The sequence below is a fragment of the Nicotiana attenuata genome, unplaced genomic scaffold, assembly GCF_001879085.1.
Source record: "Nicotiana attenuata strain UT unplaced genomic scaffold, NIATTr2, whole genome shotgun sequence".
NCBI classification, from domain to species: domain Eukaryota; kingdom Viridiplantae; phylum Streptophyta; class Magnoliopsida; order Solanales; family Solanaceae; genus Nicotiana; species Nicotiana attenuata.
In genome coordinates, this window is record NW_017670238.1 from 2,596,974 (window position 1) to 2,611,736 (window position 14,763).

At 36.1% G+C, this 14,763-nt stretch overlaps 1 protein-coding gene across 2 annotated transcripts; it reads right to left on the bottom strand.

Annotated features, from left to right (window-relative positions):
- Window positions 1–1,347: 1,347 nt before the first annotated feature.
- LOC109236424 (glucan endo-1,3-beta-glucosidase 3-like) lies at window positions 1,348–4,292 on the bottom strand. Of its 2 annotated transcripts, none has more exons than XM_019402608.1 (4): window positions 4,096–4,292; window positions 2,214–2,930; window positions 1,993–2,128; window positions 1,348–1,908 (listed from the first exon to the last, which is right to left on the bottom strand). In XM_019402608.1, the coding sequence occupies exons 1-4, from the start codon at window positions 4,163–4,165 to the stop codon at window positions 1,722–1,724; spliced, it is 1,110 nt and encodes a 369-aa protein (XP_019258153.1). In that variant the 5' UTR covers window positions 4,166–4,292; the 3' UTR covers window positions 1,348–1,721. The 2 variants fall into 2 exon arrangements, with proteins under 2 accessions (XP_019258153.1, XP_019258152.1); XM_019402607.1 differs by having other exon boundaries at window positions 1,348–1,911.
- Between the last annotated feature and the right edge of the window lie 10,471 nt (window positions 4,293–14,763).

Below are 14,763 nucleotides of genomic sequence, written 5' to 3' on the forward strand. Positions count from 1 at the left end.
GAAAATTTTATGGCCAAACAGTGATTTCGGAAAAAAGTGAAAAAAATTTCATGGCCAAATGGGCTCTTAGAAAAATAAGGATGACAACTGACCCAAGTGTTTTCCATGAAGAAAGGCAAAAAGAAAAAGCAAAGAGAGCAACTGATGTTGCTGGGCTTTCTACTCATTTCATTTAAGAGAAATTTTCATAAAGCATTATCTTTTGGTAGTAATTAGCCATCTATAGATACCATTTGCTATATTACGGATTATAGATACCTTTTGTGTAGTTATAAGATATATTTGATGTATTTAAGCTATTGTATTCATGAATACAGTAGCAAAAATAGGCGTGAATCAGGGAAGTCCAGCTAATCAGTTGTTGTATTCGAGTGTATTCGACTGTATTCATGGAGTGAAACATGAGATTACAGCTGGACAGATTATTGTATTCAACTGTATTCGACTGTATTCACGGTGTGAAATAGGGGATTACACTGTTTTTAAAACGGAAAGTGAATCAATTAACATAATATACTCCTAATATAACTCAACAAATTCAATTATAACACACAAATTTTGTATTTTCAATTATAAAAAAGATCCTCAACAGAAAAATACCCCAAAAAAATAGCAATCTTCAGAAAAATTATATAATACATTTGAATACATAAATTATATTAATTAAAAAAACATATGAATACATTCATGGAATATAGCGAGACAATGAATATAATGAAACACATATATTACAGCGGGATACATTGAAATACAATGAAAAAAAAGACAGTGAATACAACGAAATACATGGAATACAACGAGATACATTGAATTACAATGAAAAACCCTAAAACCCTAATGGATCTATTCAAGCAACCTGCATCAAAGCGGCTAAAATGGGTCTTCTGAATTTGTGTTGCTTCATCAATTCCGTCAAATTCCACATATCCCTGCTATCTTTTTCTTTGTTTATTTTCCGTTCTAGTTGTTTGAATCATGATCCCTAAAGGATCCCGATTATTTATGCCAAAGCAGAACTCAAAGAAGAAGATGCTGACTTGCAAACAATCATGAAAACAGAGGATGGCAATTCTTTGATTTTCGTTCATTTAGAGTACATAAATCGTCTTCAGTTTTGATATGGATTTCCATGGCGGTTGAGGGAGAGATACTGGCGTGTTAAGAGAGAGAGGGTGGAGAAAAATCTGAAAGAATGAGAAAGAAAAATAATACAAAGAGCATTTTATGGCTTAAGAGCAGGAGGTAACCATAAATAGATATTTAGCTATAAGAATCAAAAGGTATCTATAGAATATAATTTTTTAAAAGGATATTTATTTAATATAAATAAGGTATTAACCTTTGCTATAGGAGGTAAAAATTTCTTCATTCAACTGGAACCATAGGCAACATATTCAACCTAACAATTTCTGCCAACATTGGATTTCTGCTGCACTGATCATACAAGATCTAGGACTAGTAACCTCCTTCCTCATCATATAAACAGTTCGACTTCGGACCTATTTAATTTTGGTGGCACGAAAGTTACCTGAGAGTACAAGACATGGATTTTGCCTCTAAAACCAATTTCTAAAATTTTCACATCTGAATAAGTAACTAACTTAAGCAGTGGTGTATAGGTGTGTCATATCTAAACCTTGAGAGGGTAGTACTAACTGCCTTTGTTTCCTCCACAAAAACTGTACATAGCTTCTTAATTGAGAATTGAGCTTCTCTTTTCCTCAGATATCCAAAGCAAGCTTGACAGTCATGAGGGAAGCAAACAGAATGATGCAGCTGATAAAGGGTTTCAAACTACTCGACATGGATGTCGACGTGGTAACAGTTGGAGGGATGGTATCACCGAAGCCTGTGGGCATTTCTCCCAAAGCAGGATTGCTCGCATTCAACACTGTTGGAGGTGCTCCGCTGCTGCACAAGTACATCAAAATGGGGTAAATGAAGAGCCTATAGATAATCTTTTCCATAGATATTGATTAACTTTGTTCTCACCCTGGTACTGCAACCCCTGTTGTTGATGATGTCGTTGGTACTGCTGTTCCAGGAGACGGGGTTGTGATTGTTGGAGTAGATGTCACAGGCGATGAAGTTGAAGATGCCGAATTCGGAAAAATGCAAGAACCAGTGCCTGTACATAAAAGATAAGGAAAATTCTGAAATGTAGGTTTTCAGTAACAAGACATGATAATGAATGATCTTAATATTTAGCTTACTTGGATTCGAATTGGTAATCATGGCAGTCCCCCCAAAATCACAGCTGGTTTGTGTTGGATTCTTTTGAAAATAACTATTGAAGGCATAAGATGCATGATTTTGCAGAGTATTAGGATTGTAACAACTGCTACCCTGTTGGATGGCCGAGCAATCTGCACCTCCCATTCCACAAGCATAATCAAGTGCTGACTGAAGAGCAGTCTCCATCGCTCCATTCTTTGCAACACACCAGCTCTGCCCTGGAGCAATAGGTGCATTTGTCGTAGCAGGAGGCGTTACTGGGGTGGTGACAGGAACACCACCTACTGGTGAAGGATTCGTCGTTACAGGATTACTCACCGGTGGATTTGTGCTCGGGGTGGTAACTGGATTGGTTATTGGTAATGGTGAATTGACAGGATTTGTATTTGGGACAGAAACAGGAGTAGTAGAAGGAACAGCTAGAGGTGTCGACCCAGGATTTGGAAATCCAGTGTTAGGATTTGTAGCAGGGACAGTAACAATCGTCGGAGCTGAATTATCTGGTGGAACATTAACTGGAGTCGAGACAGGATTAGTGACAGGAGTTGTAGGATAGACAGTTGGTGGATCCATCAAGTCATGTTTAGTTGCTTTAACGGGTAATAATTCAACCAATTCTTTACGGGACAAGTGGAATATTTGTTCTTTTTCCCTTTCTAGCTCTTTGTGCTCAAAGTCTTTGGCTGGTGATTTCCCTGCAAAAGAACATCTTGCATGAGACTTGTTTGCTTTACTTTAACATTAGAGTTTAACTGATATCTTGTAACACCAGATATCAACTTATCATTCCCTTCCATAAGCTGTACAAGGAAGCAGCTCAATTTCAAAGTAGACATGATCAGATTTTAACATGCTTACTTTGGATACCAACTTTTTTCCCCGCGAGTAGTGCTTGGGGCTAAGGGTGGATCTGAGGATTTAAATGAGATGGGTTCAACCTTCATGTTTTCACCACTGAACCATAGCTACATTAGCAATTATGGGTTCAGAACTTGATAATAAAATTTTAGCAATTTTTCACACACATATCTACATGTGAAAAAAATACCGAGTTCAGTTGAACCGTGGAGTCTATGTCGACTAATTCATCGAGAAGCCTGCTAGATGCCAGATAAACTAGGTAGGAACGGATGAGCTCACGGAGTGTTGTAGTTAGGATTTGTAGCTACTCCAATGTCTCAACACTTGAACCATACCATTGGAATACCAACTTCAAGCAGTACAGACCAGCTTTATGGATGTCTAATTCATTAAGTCATTTTCTCCACCTAATCTATGATCCTAATCACACTTCTTACAGATATTTTGTCTTGGATTCAAACTCCATTGTTCCTCCCCCAGGCCTTAACCCCACCTCCCCCCCCCCCCCTTTAAGGCACCAAAGCAAAAAGGAGTCAATATCCTTGGTATACTGAGGTAGGTTGAGAGTTTAACTTGAAAAAGATTAAAAAAATCAGATCTTTACACACTACATAGCCATTTCCTTAGTAGATAAAAACCCTAGTCCAAGTCTGACATACATAGAACAGTGGCTAATCCTTCCATAAAACGATGAAAAACAAACAAGACTAGCACTAACCCACATTTAATCCTTCAGATATGGAGTATCTTTTTTGCTGGAAAATAAAAAGAAAGAAATAAAGAGCAGGAAAAAAAAGCATATAATTTGCTGTTAATTAACAGAAGAGCAGAAAAAGAGAAGCTTGTTGTTAAACAAAAAGCAAACTTGGTAATTAATCATCAGAAAGTGCAGCAAATCAAGAAACTTGCTGCTAATCAAACATTCAGACACCAATATTTTTGTAAGTAGTCAAACAAAAAGTACAATAAAATTCATATTTCAGAAATTAAAGTACTAACCAAGAATGCAGGTAATAAGGAGAATAGACAAGAAGAGCAAAAAGATCAGTTTAGAGGGTGCTGTAGCCATTTTCTTCTTGAGGGGACTGTAATGTGAAGAAGTAGTAAAGGGCGGTGGTGGTCTTTAAAACACATGACACACACAATGAAAAAGGTGACAAATAGGAGAACAGATGGAAAAAAGGTGTGTATAGAGAGAGAATGGGTAAAAGGTGAAAGGGAAACGAATATATATCTTCTTGAACTATTTTAGAGATAAGAGATTTTTTTCAAATAAATAATTGTTGCTTCTCTACTGTGAAAATTCAAGGAATAAAATACAAAGAATTTTTTTATGTTATGTGGATGTTAAACTATATTAATATTTTATATATATAAATATTATATATTTGAAAATTATAAAGTGAATCCTTATGTCCCGTTTTATACGAAAGTATTTAACTAAACACTAAAGTTAAAATGTTCAATTGGATATAAATTACATTGTTAATAGTAAAAAATGTTAAAGTAATGATAAAGTCAAATAATATTCAATGAATATCAATTAACATTAAATTTAAATAAGTATATAATTTGATTAATCATAATTTTTGAAGGTTGTGAAAGTTATATATTCTTTCATATCCAAAATAAAACAAGTGATACATTATTAATTAGGATGGAAGGAATATACTACATCGTAACCTTAATTTTATATGTAAAATGTATTAAAAATGTATTTTCTGAAAACCATAGTTGGAGAAACTTATGACAAATAGCCCCTTTTTAGGACAAATGAGTTTTTTTTTTTTTTTTAGGAATTCTCCTTTACTGAATTTAAAAGAAAAAAATGGAACTCCTTTAAACACTTGGCAATTTGCAGAGGTACTGTAAGGCATGCACCTAATTAAAGACACTGGACATTGCGATGGTGGCCTCGGTATCTAGAAAAGGACCAGATTCAAGAATTTTATTTAACCTGAATTTACATAATTTAATTTACATTAATCACTGTAGTCTTTTCATTTTTTTTTTACTAAAATAGGGTGACTTGATTATTAGTTTCAAAAAAATTGTTGTTATATCTAAGTTTTCATGCAAAGAAGCTATTTCGGAAAACTGTAATAGCTCTTTCTAAACTACTTAACATTCAGTTGTCTTTTCATTTCGTATCAAATATTTTTATATGCGTTTACCCTAGAAATCGAGTAACAATTAAACTTGTAATGTGATTTTAAGGATACGTGATTTCACTTAATAGCAATTGATTAATTTAGAGATAAATGATGAGAATTGACAAAAATGTAAAACAAACCAATGCTTGGACAATGCCCTCGAGCTGATGAACCCTCGAGAATAGTGAAGTAAATACAGCGAAAGAGCAGTAAATTGATGAGCAGAAGAAACAAATATTATATTGCCTTGATATTCGTGAATGTAAGATGTTTATAAATGATGGGACCCCCCTTTATAAACTAGAGGAATCCTAATTATAGTACAATTCTAATTACGGAAGTAAATCTCATGATTGGTACAAATAACCGCCCTTGATTTGATCTGTTCCGAGATTTCCGTCGTGATCTCCGACCGGTTACGGATATCTCGCCTTTCCGTTATTGCACTTCACTCGAAGTCGGTCACACTTAATCTTGATTGCTGCTGGCCTCGGTCTCAACGGACACGTAGACCTTTAGACTCGATGCCTCGTCTTCGAGCTCGGGTCTGATTCATTACGAGGCTACCCCCGATGCAACTCCCTTGTCTCGATCAAATAGGAAAATCGGGTATGCCCGATTTTAACCGTATACAATATCTGTTTACCCTCCAAAATGAATAATAATTAAATTTATATGTGGTTTTAAGGATATGTGAAGTAATTCAATACAAATGTTAAATTGCGTTAGATTAAACAGATAAAGGACGTAATAAATTGTCAAACCACTGGAATGATTCTAGACTCGGTTACAACCTTAATAAAAAGCTTGCCTTCGATCCTGGATTCACAATAACGAAGCACTGATGAACAAAAGTGAGAATTTTGAATAATAGAGAAAAATGAGAGTATATTGCCTTGGCGTGCGTGTTACAATGTGGTTAATGAATAATCAGACCCCCCCTTTATATAGTAGGTGAGTTTTACCCTGAGCACAATTCCATAAATGGTAAAAATCATCTGTTTAACTAATCAACGGGGCTTTGCCGATATATGCCGAGATTCATGCAGTGATACCCGGCTGATCACGGATATCACGACCCTTTGTTAGTCGTGCTCGTTGTCTGATAACGTTCTCCGAAGTTTAGGGGTCCCAATCGGTCTTGGGGGCGTGACTCCCATTCCTCCGAGGATATGTCTTTGCTCGGGCCTCGACTCGAGGGGCTTCTTACCCCGATTCCAACTCCTCACATTTGCATTTCTGCTCCGTTTACTTCATCAAGAACCGAGGTGTTCAAAGGCTCGGTTTTACCCGTATGCAAATAGTCCCCTCGTTTTTCGGAGAGTAAGTTTATGGAAGCGACGAGAAACGATATACGTACTTCAATTCCTTCTCTTATACGTCGTGGCATAAACGACAAAGAACCCGAAATGTCTCGTCAGTCATGTCATTATGACCTCAAACGCGTGTCAGCCACCGATTGGCTATCTCTAAACGTGAAACATCGTGGAGCCTCTATAAATATTCCCCTCCTTCATTCATTTTTTACTTTATGTTCAAGCTTCTACCCTCGAGTCTTCTACCCTTCTTCATACTCTTGTATATTTACCTCTATTTTTCAAAATTTCTCAATAAGTTACAAATTTTACTCATCTTCTAACCAAACCACCGCACTTGAACCTTCATCTTTCGTCCTTCCTTCATCTTTTTCAAGCTTTTTTCAAATAACAATGTCTAAAACTTCCAAATTTGTGCTGCAAAAAGTCACTTCTTCTTCTCAACCGACCACCGAAATCGATGAAACCACTCCCGATGTGGTCGACCCGGAGAGGCCCGCTGCTAACGTGGCTACCAATGAGCCGGCTGTTGAACCTCCGTTGAAGATGTTCATTCCCGGGGATTGTACAGTCACCGATTACTTTAAGGTTGAGAAGCCCTCTTCGGTATAGGGTTGGCGTGAGGAGGCATCAAGATATATATGATCACCGAAGATGTCCTCCCTGAGGTACGAAAGCACTGTAACTTGGCAGATAAAGACATAGTGGTCCTTGGTCGGTTCCAAACCTGCACTATTATAGAGTAGCAAGGATGGTCGATGCAGTTTTACCCAACAAAGGTCGGGATCGAATCCACAGAGAGTTAATTAGTTTGGATTTAGGTTTATATCTGAGTAGAGATTCGGGTTTTGCTCTTAATTGTACTTCCACAAATAGTTGGTTTTGTTATCTACTTCTACTTCTATAGCATGCAATAGTTAAAGGTAAGTACAATATTTTTGTTGGTTGTTTTCAAGGATTAAAAGGGACTAGGGTAGTGACTTCCACCTAGGTAAATATCTAACAGGTATTAAGAATTCAAGGCAAGCTTGTTATGATTGGGCTCGTGATATAACCATCACACATAAGTGCTCACTCTATACCTCTTGGTAGTTTGAGTGACTTTGTCCAATTTGGCTTTCTCAAGTCCAAATGGGTGTTCATGCATAACAAATGATATTGGCTCAAGTCGGGCATTACTATCTCTGGGTTTAACCCTTTAATTGGGGCTATCAATCTCTTGAATGCACCCCAATTCCTTGTTAACCTAATTTTCCTAGACTTAGTCTCTCTTTCTCAAGAAGAGTCTAAGTCATAAAGGCACGAATCAGTGTTTGCAACCACCAATTCCACTATTAAAGCATGAATTAGGCTAAATACCACAAACCCATAAATAATTAAGCCCTAAAATTCAAGACCAATTAAATGCCCACTCTAGGGTTTGGTCAAAACCCTAGCTATGGTTTTAGCTACTCATAATAATAGCAGAAATCAAAGATGAAGATGAAATATAAGCCATAATATTCAAATACAAGACGAAAACTATAAAGGTTGAAGATAAATCTACTCTAAAATTACTCAAAAAGGTAAAAACCAACCGTTCACGTGTTCTCCTTAACAAATCTTAACCTAAAAATGTGAAAAAGATCTATTTATACTAGGCTGAAATTCCCAGACAAAAATGACCCTGCGGATGCGTTTTGACCGCATCCGCGCTTGAGCTATCGCGGCCGCGTAATAATGAGCGCGGTCCACGTTTCTTCAGTTCTGGGCTTGGTTTGGACTTGGTTTCACGGACAGCGTAAAACCCACCGCGTCCGCCTTAGGTTTAACCGCGGCCGCGTAATTTGGACGCGGACTGCGTTCCTCAGTCAAGCTTAACTTGCAGAGTCTCTGAACTTCAATCACCGCTCTCAGCGAAAATATCACCGCGACCGCGTCAGATATTCTGCGGCCGCGCTTTTCCATCGCGGTCAGTGGTAGAACTTGTGCTCAAATTAGCTTCTCTGAACTTTACTTTCGCGAGCCGCGTATTTGTGGACGCCTTAGCGGAGGTCCTCAAGTAGCCGCGTATTTTGTCCGCTCTCCAGCCAGAGGATGAGGGTGTATTGTTTGGGGCTATTCGTATTTTATTGACACCCATCCGGCAGTATTTGGAGGACATCCATGATGACATTGATCATGATACACCGGAGCTTCATATTAGGTGGTACACGATGTCAATGTTGCTGCTTATGTTTGGAGGCATATTGTTCCCTAACATTTCGGTAAACCTAGTCAGCTTGAGATTAATTTCTTCATCATCTTGAGCTGCTAGATGATTTACCTCAATACAACTGGGGTGCTGCTATGCTTGGTTACATGTACCGGCAGATGTGCCGGGCATGCATGGGCACCCAACGAGATGTTGCAAGATGAAAACATAGACAAATACTATCTTCATTATAACATACATCATAAAAATATACCTTAAATTTTACGTCCAAATTGTATATTAGGTTTGGGTTTGGGAGCAGTTCCTGCAGTTTCAGCCACCTCTACCACCCATAGCTCAAGATACACCACCTCCAAGTTGAAGTGATTCCCATTGAATGTGTCCATTTCACAATTGTGGGTGCTAATGTATTTACCCACTTTTCACATATTTATTTTCTTCTTTATCGCATTACAACCCGTAAACCATCCATGGCAAACAACCTTGTATACATCCGGAGATGACTCCCATACGATCATCTCACGGCACTCTTTTACGCTATACATTTTCACCGCCCTACTTAGGCGCGCCTTATTAGAAAAAAGCATACCCTTTGACAGCACCGTTGGTCTAGATTTATCCCACATTGCTGTCTGAATTTCGTCAATATCCCTTGTGAGGGCATCTAGATCCGGCGTACTTGGCAAATAATCAAGGTAGGGAATATGCCTTGAATGAAACGACACGTGGAACTCGTACACTCTTGGTCTAACGGGAGGTGGAGCATGCTCCCTCATCAAATCAGGTTCAGCATTCTCTTCCTCCCCATCATCACCCCCGTCAGGGAAGGGTGTGTCATCTCCAGACTCATCGTCATTGTTGTAATAATCACTATTATCTTTCTGACTCTGCGCATCTGCCAAATCCCGAGTAAATACGTCGTCTACGGGCAATTGAATGAGGACAGGACCATCAAGTTGCTCGTTTTCACTGCACAACCAAAGAAATAATGAGTTACTGAAATTGGTCCAAAAATACATATAACGTTATATATTCACTTACAAATCATAAATGTGTTCATATCCTATGATGCACATTATCTTGTTGATGCTGACTCCCAGATGGACCACCATGATCCAACACAGAAAAACTAGTCATATTCCAACTGGCCGTTGGTTCATAACTTGTAAAATTCATATCTGGTCGGTATCCCCTGTGGAATATATGAGTGTTAATACAAATACAATACACAAAAATATACATCGTAACACAAACGATAATTGAAGTTTACCACTCGGCTTGTGAATTATGTATACTAGAGGAGAAATTATTTCCTCGATCCTCATTCGCCTGTGGAGATAATTTAGATCCAGCCAAACTCTTTGAGCCGGAACCTGTTCGGCTAAAACTGATCCAAAATAACCACCCGATGATTGAGGGATTTCCCTACTTTGCACAACCTAATTATTGCGAACGTCTTCAGCCTTGACGTACATTTCCAACAATTTTATCACAATAAATTTCTTGTATTCATCTGGAGTCCCCAAAAATCTCTCAGAGTTTCATTGTCTTCGATGTTAAACTCAGCATAACAAGCAACCCCTTGCGGAGTCACAGAATACGGATATCTTCCGGTTATTTCAAAATTCACCAAACGTTTGCTCACACTCATTTTATTACATAACAACGATACCAATCTATCGTACTCCATTGTAAGTGGCAACTTAACATGACACTATGGAGTTAAACTATAGCTTACTGAGTTATTCGCCACCACAACCTTACTCCCCCAATATAATGAAACCCTAATTTTTCGCTCTTCAGACATTATGACAAAATGCAAAACAAGTTAACAAAGAAAAATTTCAGAACACTTGAAAAATTTTAGAACACTTGAATATGTTTATGAATGGATTTTTACAAAATCTTTCACCTCTTTAAATAAGGCAAAAATCAGCCTCGGGTGCAATTATTAGAGGTATAGAAATTTTTTTAAAAACGATATACCCAGTTGAATTATTGTTATGTCAGTTAACCACAGAAGAAATAATTTATGGGCCCACCTAAATCGTCTTTTTGAAAGACGCTATACTTAACTGGCCAAACGACTGTTAAAGTATAGCGTCTTTTAAAAAGACGCTGCATATATTTTGGTAACTATTTTTCCCCCACAAATTTCGGTCATTTGAGTCAAAAAGAATTACATTTTGGTTCCGGACTCCCCACCCCAACCCCAACCCCCCCACAACCCCCCTTTCCAGTGGTTAATGCTCTCAGTTATACTTATATTTCTTCTGATTTTCTTTTTTATTTTTTTTATTTTCTGGAATTTAAATGAACATCGCACTAACAGTGTACATGCGACATAGTTTGCAAACACAATTATCCAAAGGGTGACGGATGAAACTCATTTTCTCGCTTTGTTATTTTATTATTTCGTTTAGGAAACCTCATTACAACTAGAGGAAATAGTTTCGGTAAATCATGTTGATTTAATCGTTGTGCTGAGGTAAACAATCCATCATAAGTTTCACAATTAGTTCAAATTTAATTTCATTTCTGTTAACATCATTAAATAAATAGAATAAAAAAAATATGTTAACGAATTGTATTTACTTATATGTTTATGGTTTCCATTGGAACTCTTTTTTTTTACTAACTCTAATCATGGTCTCAGCACTATCAACTTTCCTGGCAACAAAGTGGAAACTTATATGGAAAAAAAATTATCCACATAAAATTCGATAATCAGGAATTCAGTGCATTAGCTTTATGTTGTTGCTCTATTATTTACTAGATTGGTGCATGAGTTTCCTTAAACAATGCTATTTGATAATCGATCATGTAAACGAGCATTAAGGAAGTCTTATTTGGTTGCCTTTTTTCAAAAAAAATTTTTTTGTGCATTTTAGAGTAAGCTTTTTTATTCAGATAAATTAGAATCAAATCAAAGGGTCCACCCATGTGGGCTAATTTCTATCGCTTAATCTTTTCGTTCAACATGAATCAAAAGTAACAAGTGTGACTATGTCTTATATCAGCATGAATAAAAAAGAAGTCTGTTCATCTCTTTTTAAACAAGAATGATAAAAAGCAGAAACATTCAATAAGACATAATCCTAGCTTTTTTCTTTGTATATCTTTTCCAATTTGATTGTTTAAATAAAATTAAAAGTTGAGATAAGTGTTATATATATATCTGTCTTTAATTGTGTCAAACTAGCCCAAGAATATTATCTTAACATGATGTGATATTATCCCAAAACCTTCACACAATTTAGCATATATATATACCTACATACACTTTGTATGTAATTTTTATTTTATTTTATTAACTTTTTATATAGAACTTTATTCGCACACCCTATACCTCATAGTTACAAAATTGTACTATTTATATAGTTGATCAAATTTATAGGTGGGTAGTAGAGCATAAAGAAAAGTTGGTACAATTTGCATTAAAGCGCAAGGACATTGGTATGGATTAGCCATATCCATTAAATTCTATTAGGCAGTAGAAAGTTTTGATAGGCCCACCCCACTCTGAGGTTCCAAAAAAGAAATTAATCTTTGGTGAAAAAGGTGATAGGCAGCGTCTGCATGAGTTATATATGTTCACGATTTATGGAACACAACACGAGTCCGCAAATAGCTTCTTAGTTTAGAGGAAGAGCAATATAATTAATTGATTTTTTTTTTTTTAATTTGTTGGTCATTGTACGTGCTATAACCTAAATCCAAAGATAGCAATGGCATTGACTGGACATTTTTATTTACTTTTGATTTTTCATTTTGTTTGATCAATAGTTATTCAGATGGTCTATTCGTGGTTAATGACTATATATCAAAGCACTAGCAGCTGAAGTTGATGCCAGCTAATTGCTTCGGATCCATGCATGTTAAATAACTTGCTGATATAAAGCTGACATGCAAAATAGTGTGAGCTTGATAAATCTTCAGATTTATCAATGTAAGCTCGATTGAAGATCTGCCATGGCTGAGAGTAAATGGAAGAAGGAGACGATCACTGAGAAGAAACACTACTAGAAAAACATTAATTTGTGACCGAATTTTCTGACCAAAAATGAAGTAGTCGCTAGTGGGACAGCTTTTGCGACCGCAGTGGTCGGAAAAAAATTGAATTTTTATTACTTACTTTTAAAAAGAAAAATCGATTATTATTCCGACAAAGGCAGTGGGAAAACAGCGCGCCAATTTCCCGCCTTCACTTTTGCGACCGATTCAGTCGGACATTAAAAAGTTAAAAATATCAGGTTACCCACTAAGCGACTGTGTCGGTCACAAAACTAAAATAAAAATAATAAAAGAATATTAATTGATTTTGCGACTAAGATGGTCAGTAATATTAATTTAACATTTAACAACATAACCCTATTTCCCCAATTTCATTTATCTCTCTCTCTCTCTGCTCTCGACCGCGTCTCTCTCTCTGCTCGACGGTTCTTCAATCTCTCATCCAAGGTAAATCACTAATCACTCACTAAGTTTTTATATCTCAAATCCATCAGTTGAATTCGGGGGTTTCTCAAATCCATTTTTCCATCAGTTGCAAATTTGGGGGTTTATCTTTTGAGGTCGCAGAACCCAATTTCTTTGCTGAAATTCGAGGTTTGTTTGATCAAATCCCTCACGCTTCATTTATTTGTGGTTTTTCTTGTTTTGTTCCGTGTTTTTGAGTTGTTAAGTTGTTGTGTATTTCTCCGTACTGTATTTCTGTTTCACTTATATTTCAGTATCTTCTATTTGCTTTGATTTTCTATCTTCCAAATAAGAGGAGTTTTTTATAATATTCAATATGTAAGAAGAGAAAAGTTTCAGTTGAGTGAATAAATTATCGTCTAAATTGGTGTAAACTATTCTCTAAATTGTTATCTCCTAAATCCTGCTCGTAATCTGATATTTGGCAAGTCTCACTTTATTAATTTTTGAAGTTCAATTATATATCAGAGTTCTTCTCAAATACTCATTTGTATTCCTGAAAACTGCTAATGTTAACATCCCCACATAATGTACTTCATGCTCTAGATATTAAGTCCTGAACATACAAAATGTAGTTATATTGGTTGAGTAAATTAATTGTTATTTTCTTTTTAGATCCTTTTAGTTGCAAGTAAAATTTAAAGATGTTACTCAAATTTCAGATTATCAGGAAAGTTTATAGGTCTTATTTGGTACTTTTTGTTATTGGATAGGTTGTTTTGGGAGGATAGGTTGTTTTTGCTTCAGTTCTTTGTTTCCTTTGTTCATTCGTCATTTCGCTTGGAGGAGTCGAGCTTTACTAATTTCTTTCAAAATCCTTTAGTTAATTAATTTATTTTTTTTAAAAAAAAATTATCTTACATTTTTGTTTGGTTCTTGATTACTAAAGAATTATTAGAACTTGTTGGAGTTGAACAAGGATTAGAAGTCCTCCTACATTTTCCATTTGTCAGTTATTTAATTCAACTCTAGGACTATATATATATTCGCACTAGTTGAAAAAATTCCACCAAACATTGTTCCTTATTTTGCTGTAATCCCTTTTCTCTTTTTATTTTTGTACTTGTTATGTATTTGCTTAGCCATCATCGTGATAATGGAACTTGACTGTTTGGCCAAAATGAAAACAAGTGTTTTCCCAATACAAGGGGAAGTTTAGAAACTAGCCGTAGGCGTACTACTTTTACCGTTTTCTTTCTTTATTTTTACTCATAATATATACAAGCAGTATTTTGTGATTTCTCAGTTTCTTATACATTGTTAAGGTAGCACTTTTTGACTCATTAGGCCTAAAGTGTAGAGATAAAAATAGATAAAGGACTTCCAGTCCTATCAGGACTCCAATTCGTGCAAGTTTATTAGATTAGTTCTAATTAATTCCCCTTTAAATTGTGCTTATCTAGAGGACTAGAATTGATCAGTTTTTGGCAACATGTATTATACTCTTAGAAAAACTTCGATCAAACTATATATGTTATTGTGTTAAATCGAACGGGGTAATTATAATGTATTTGTATAGATAACT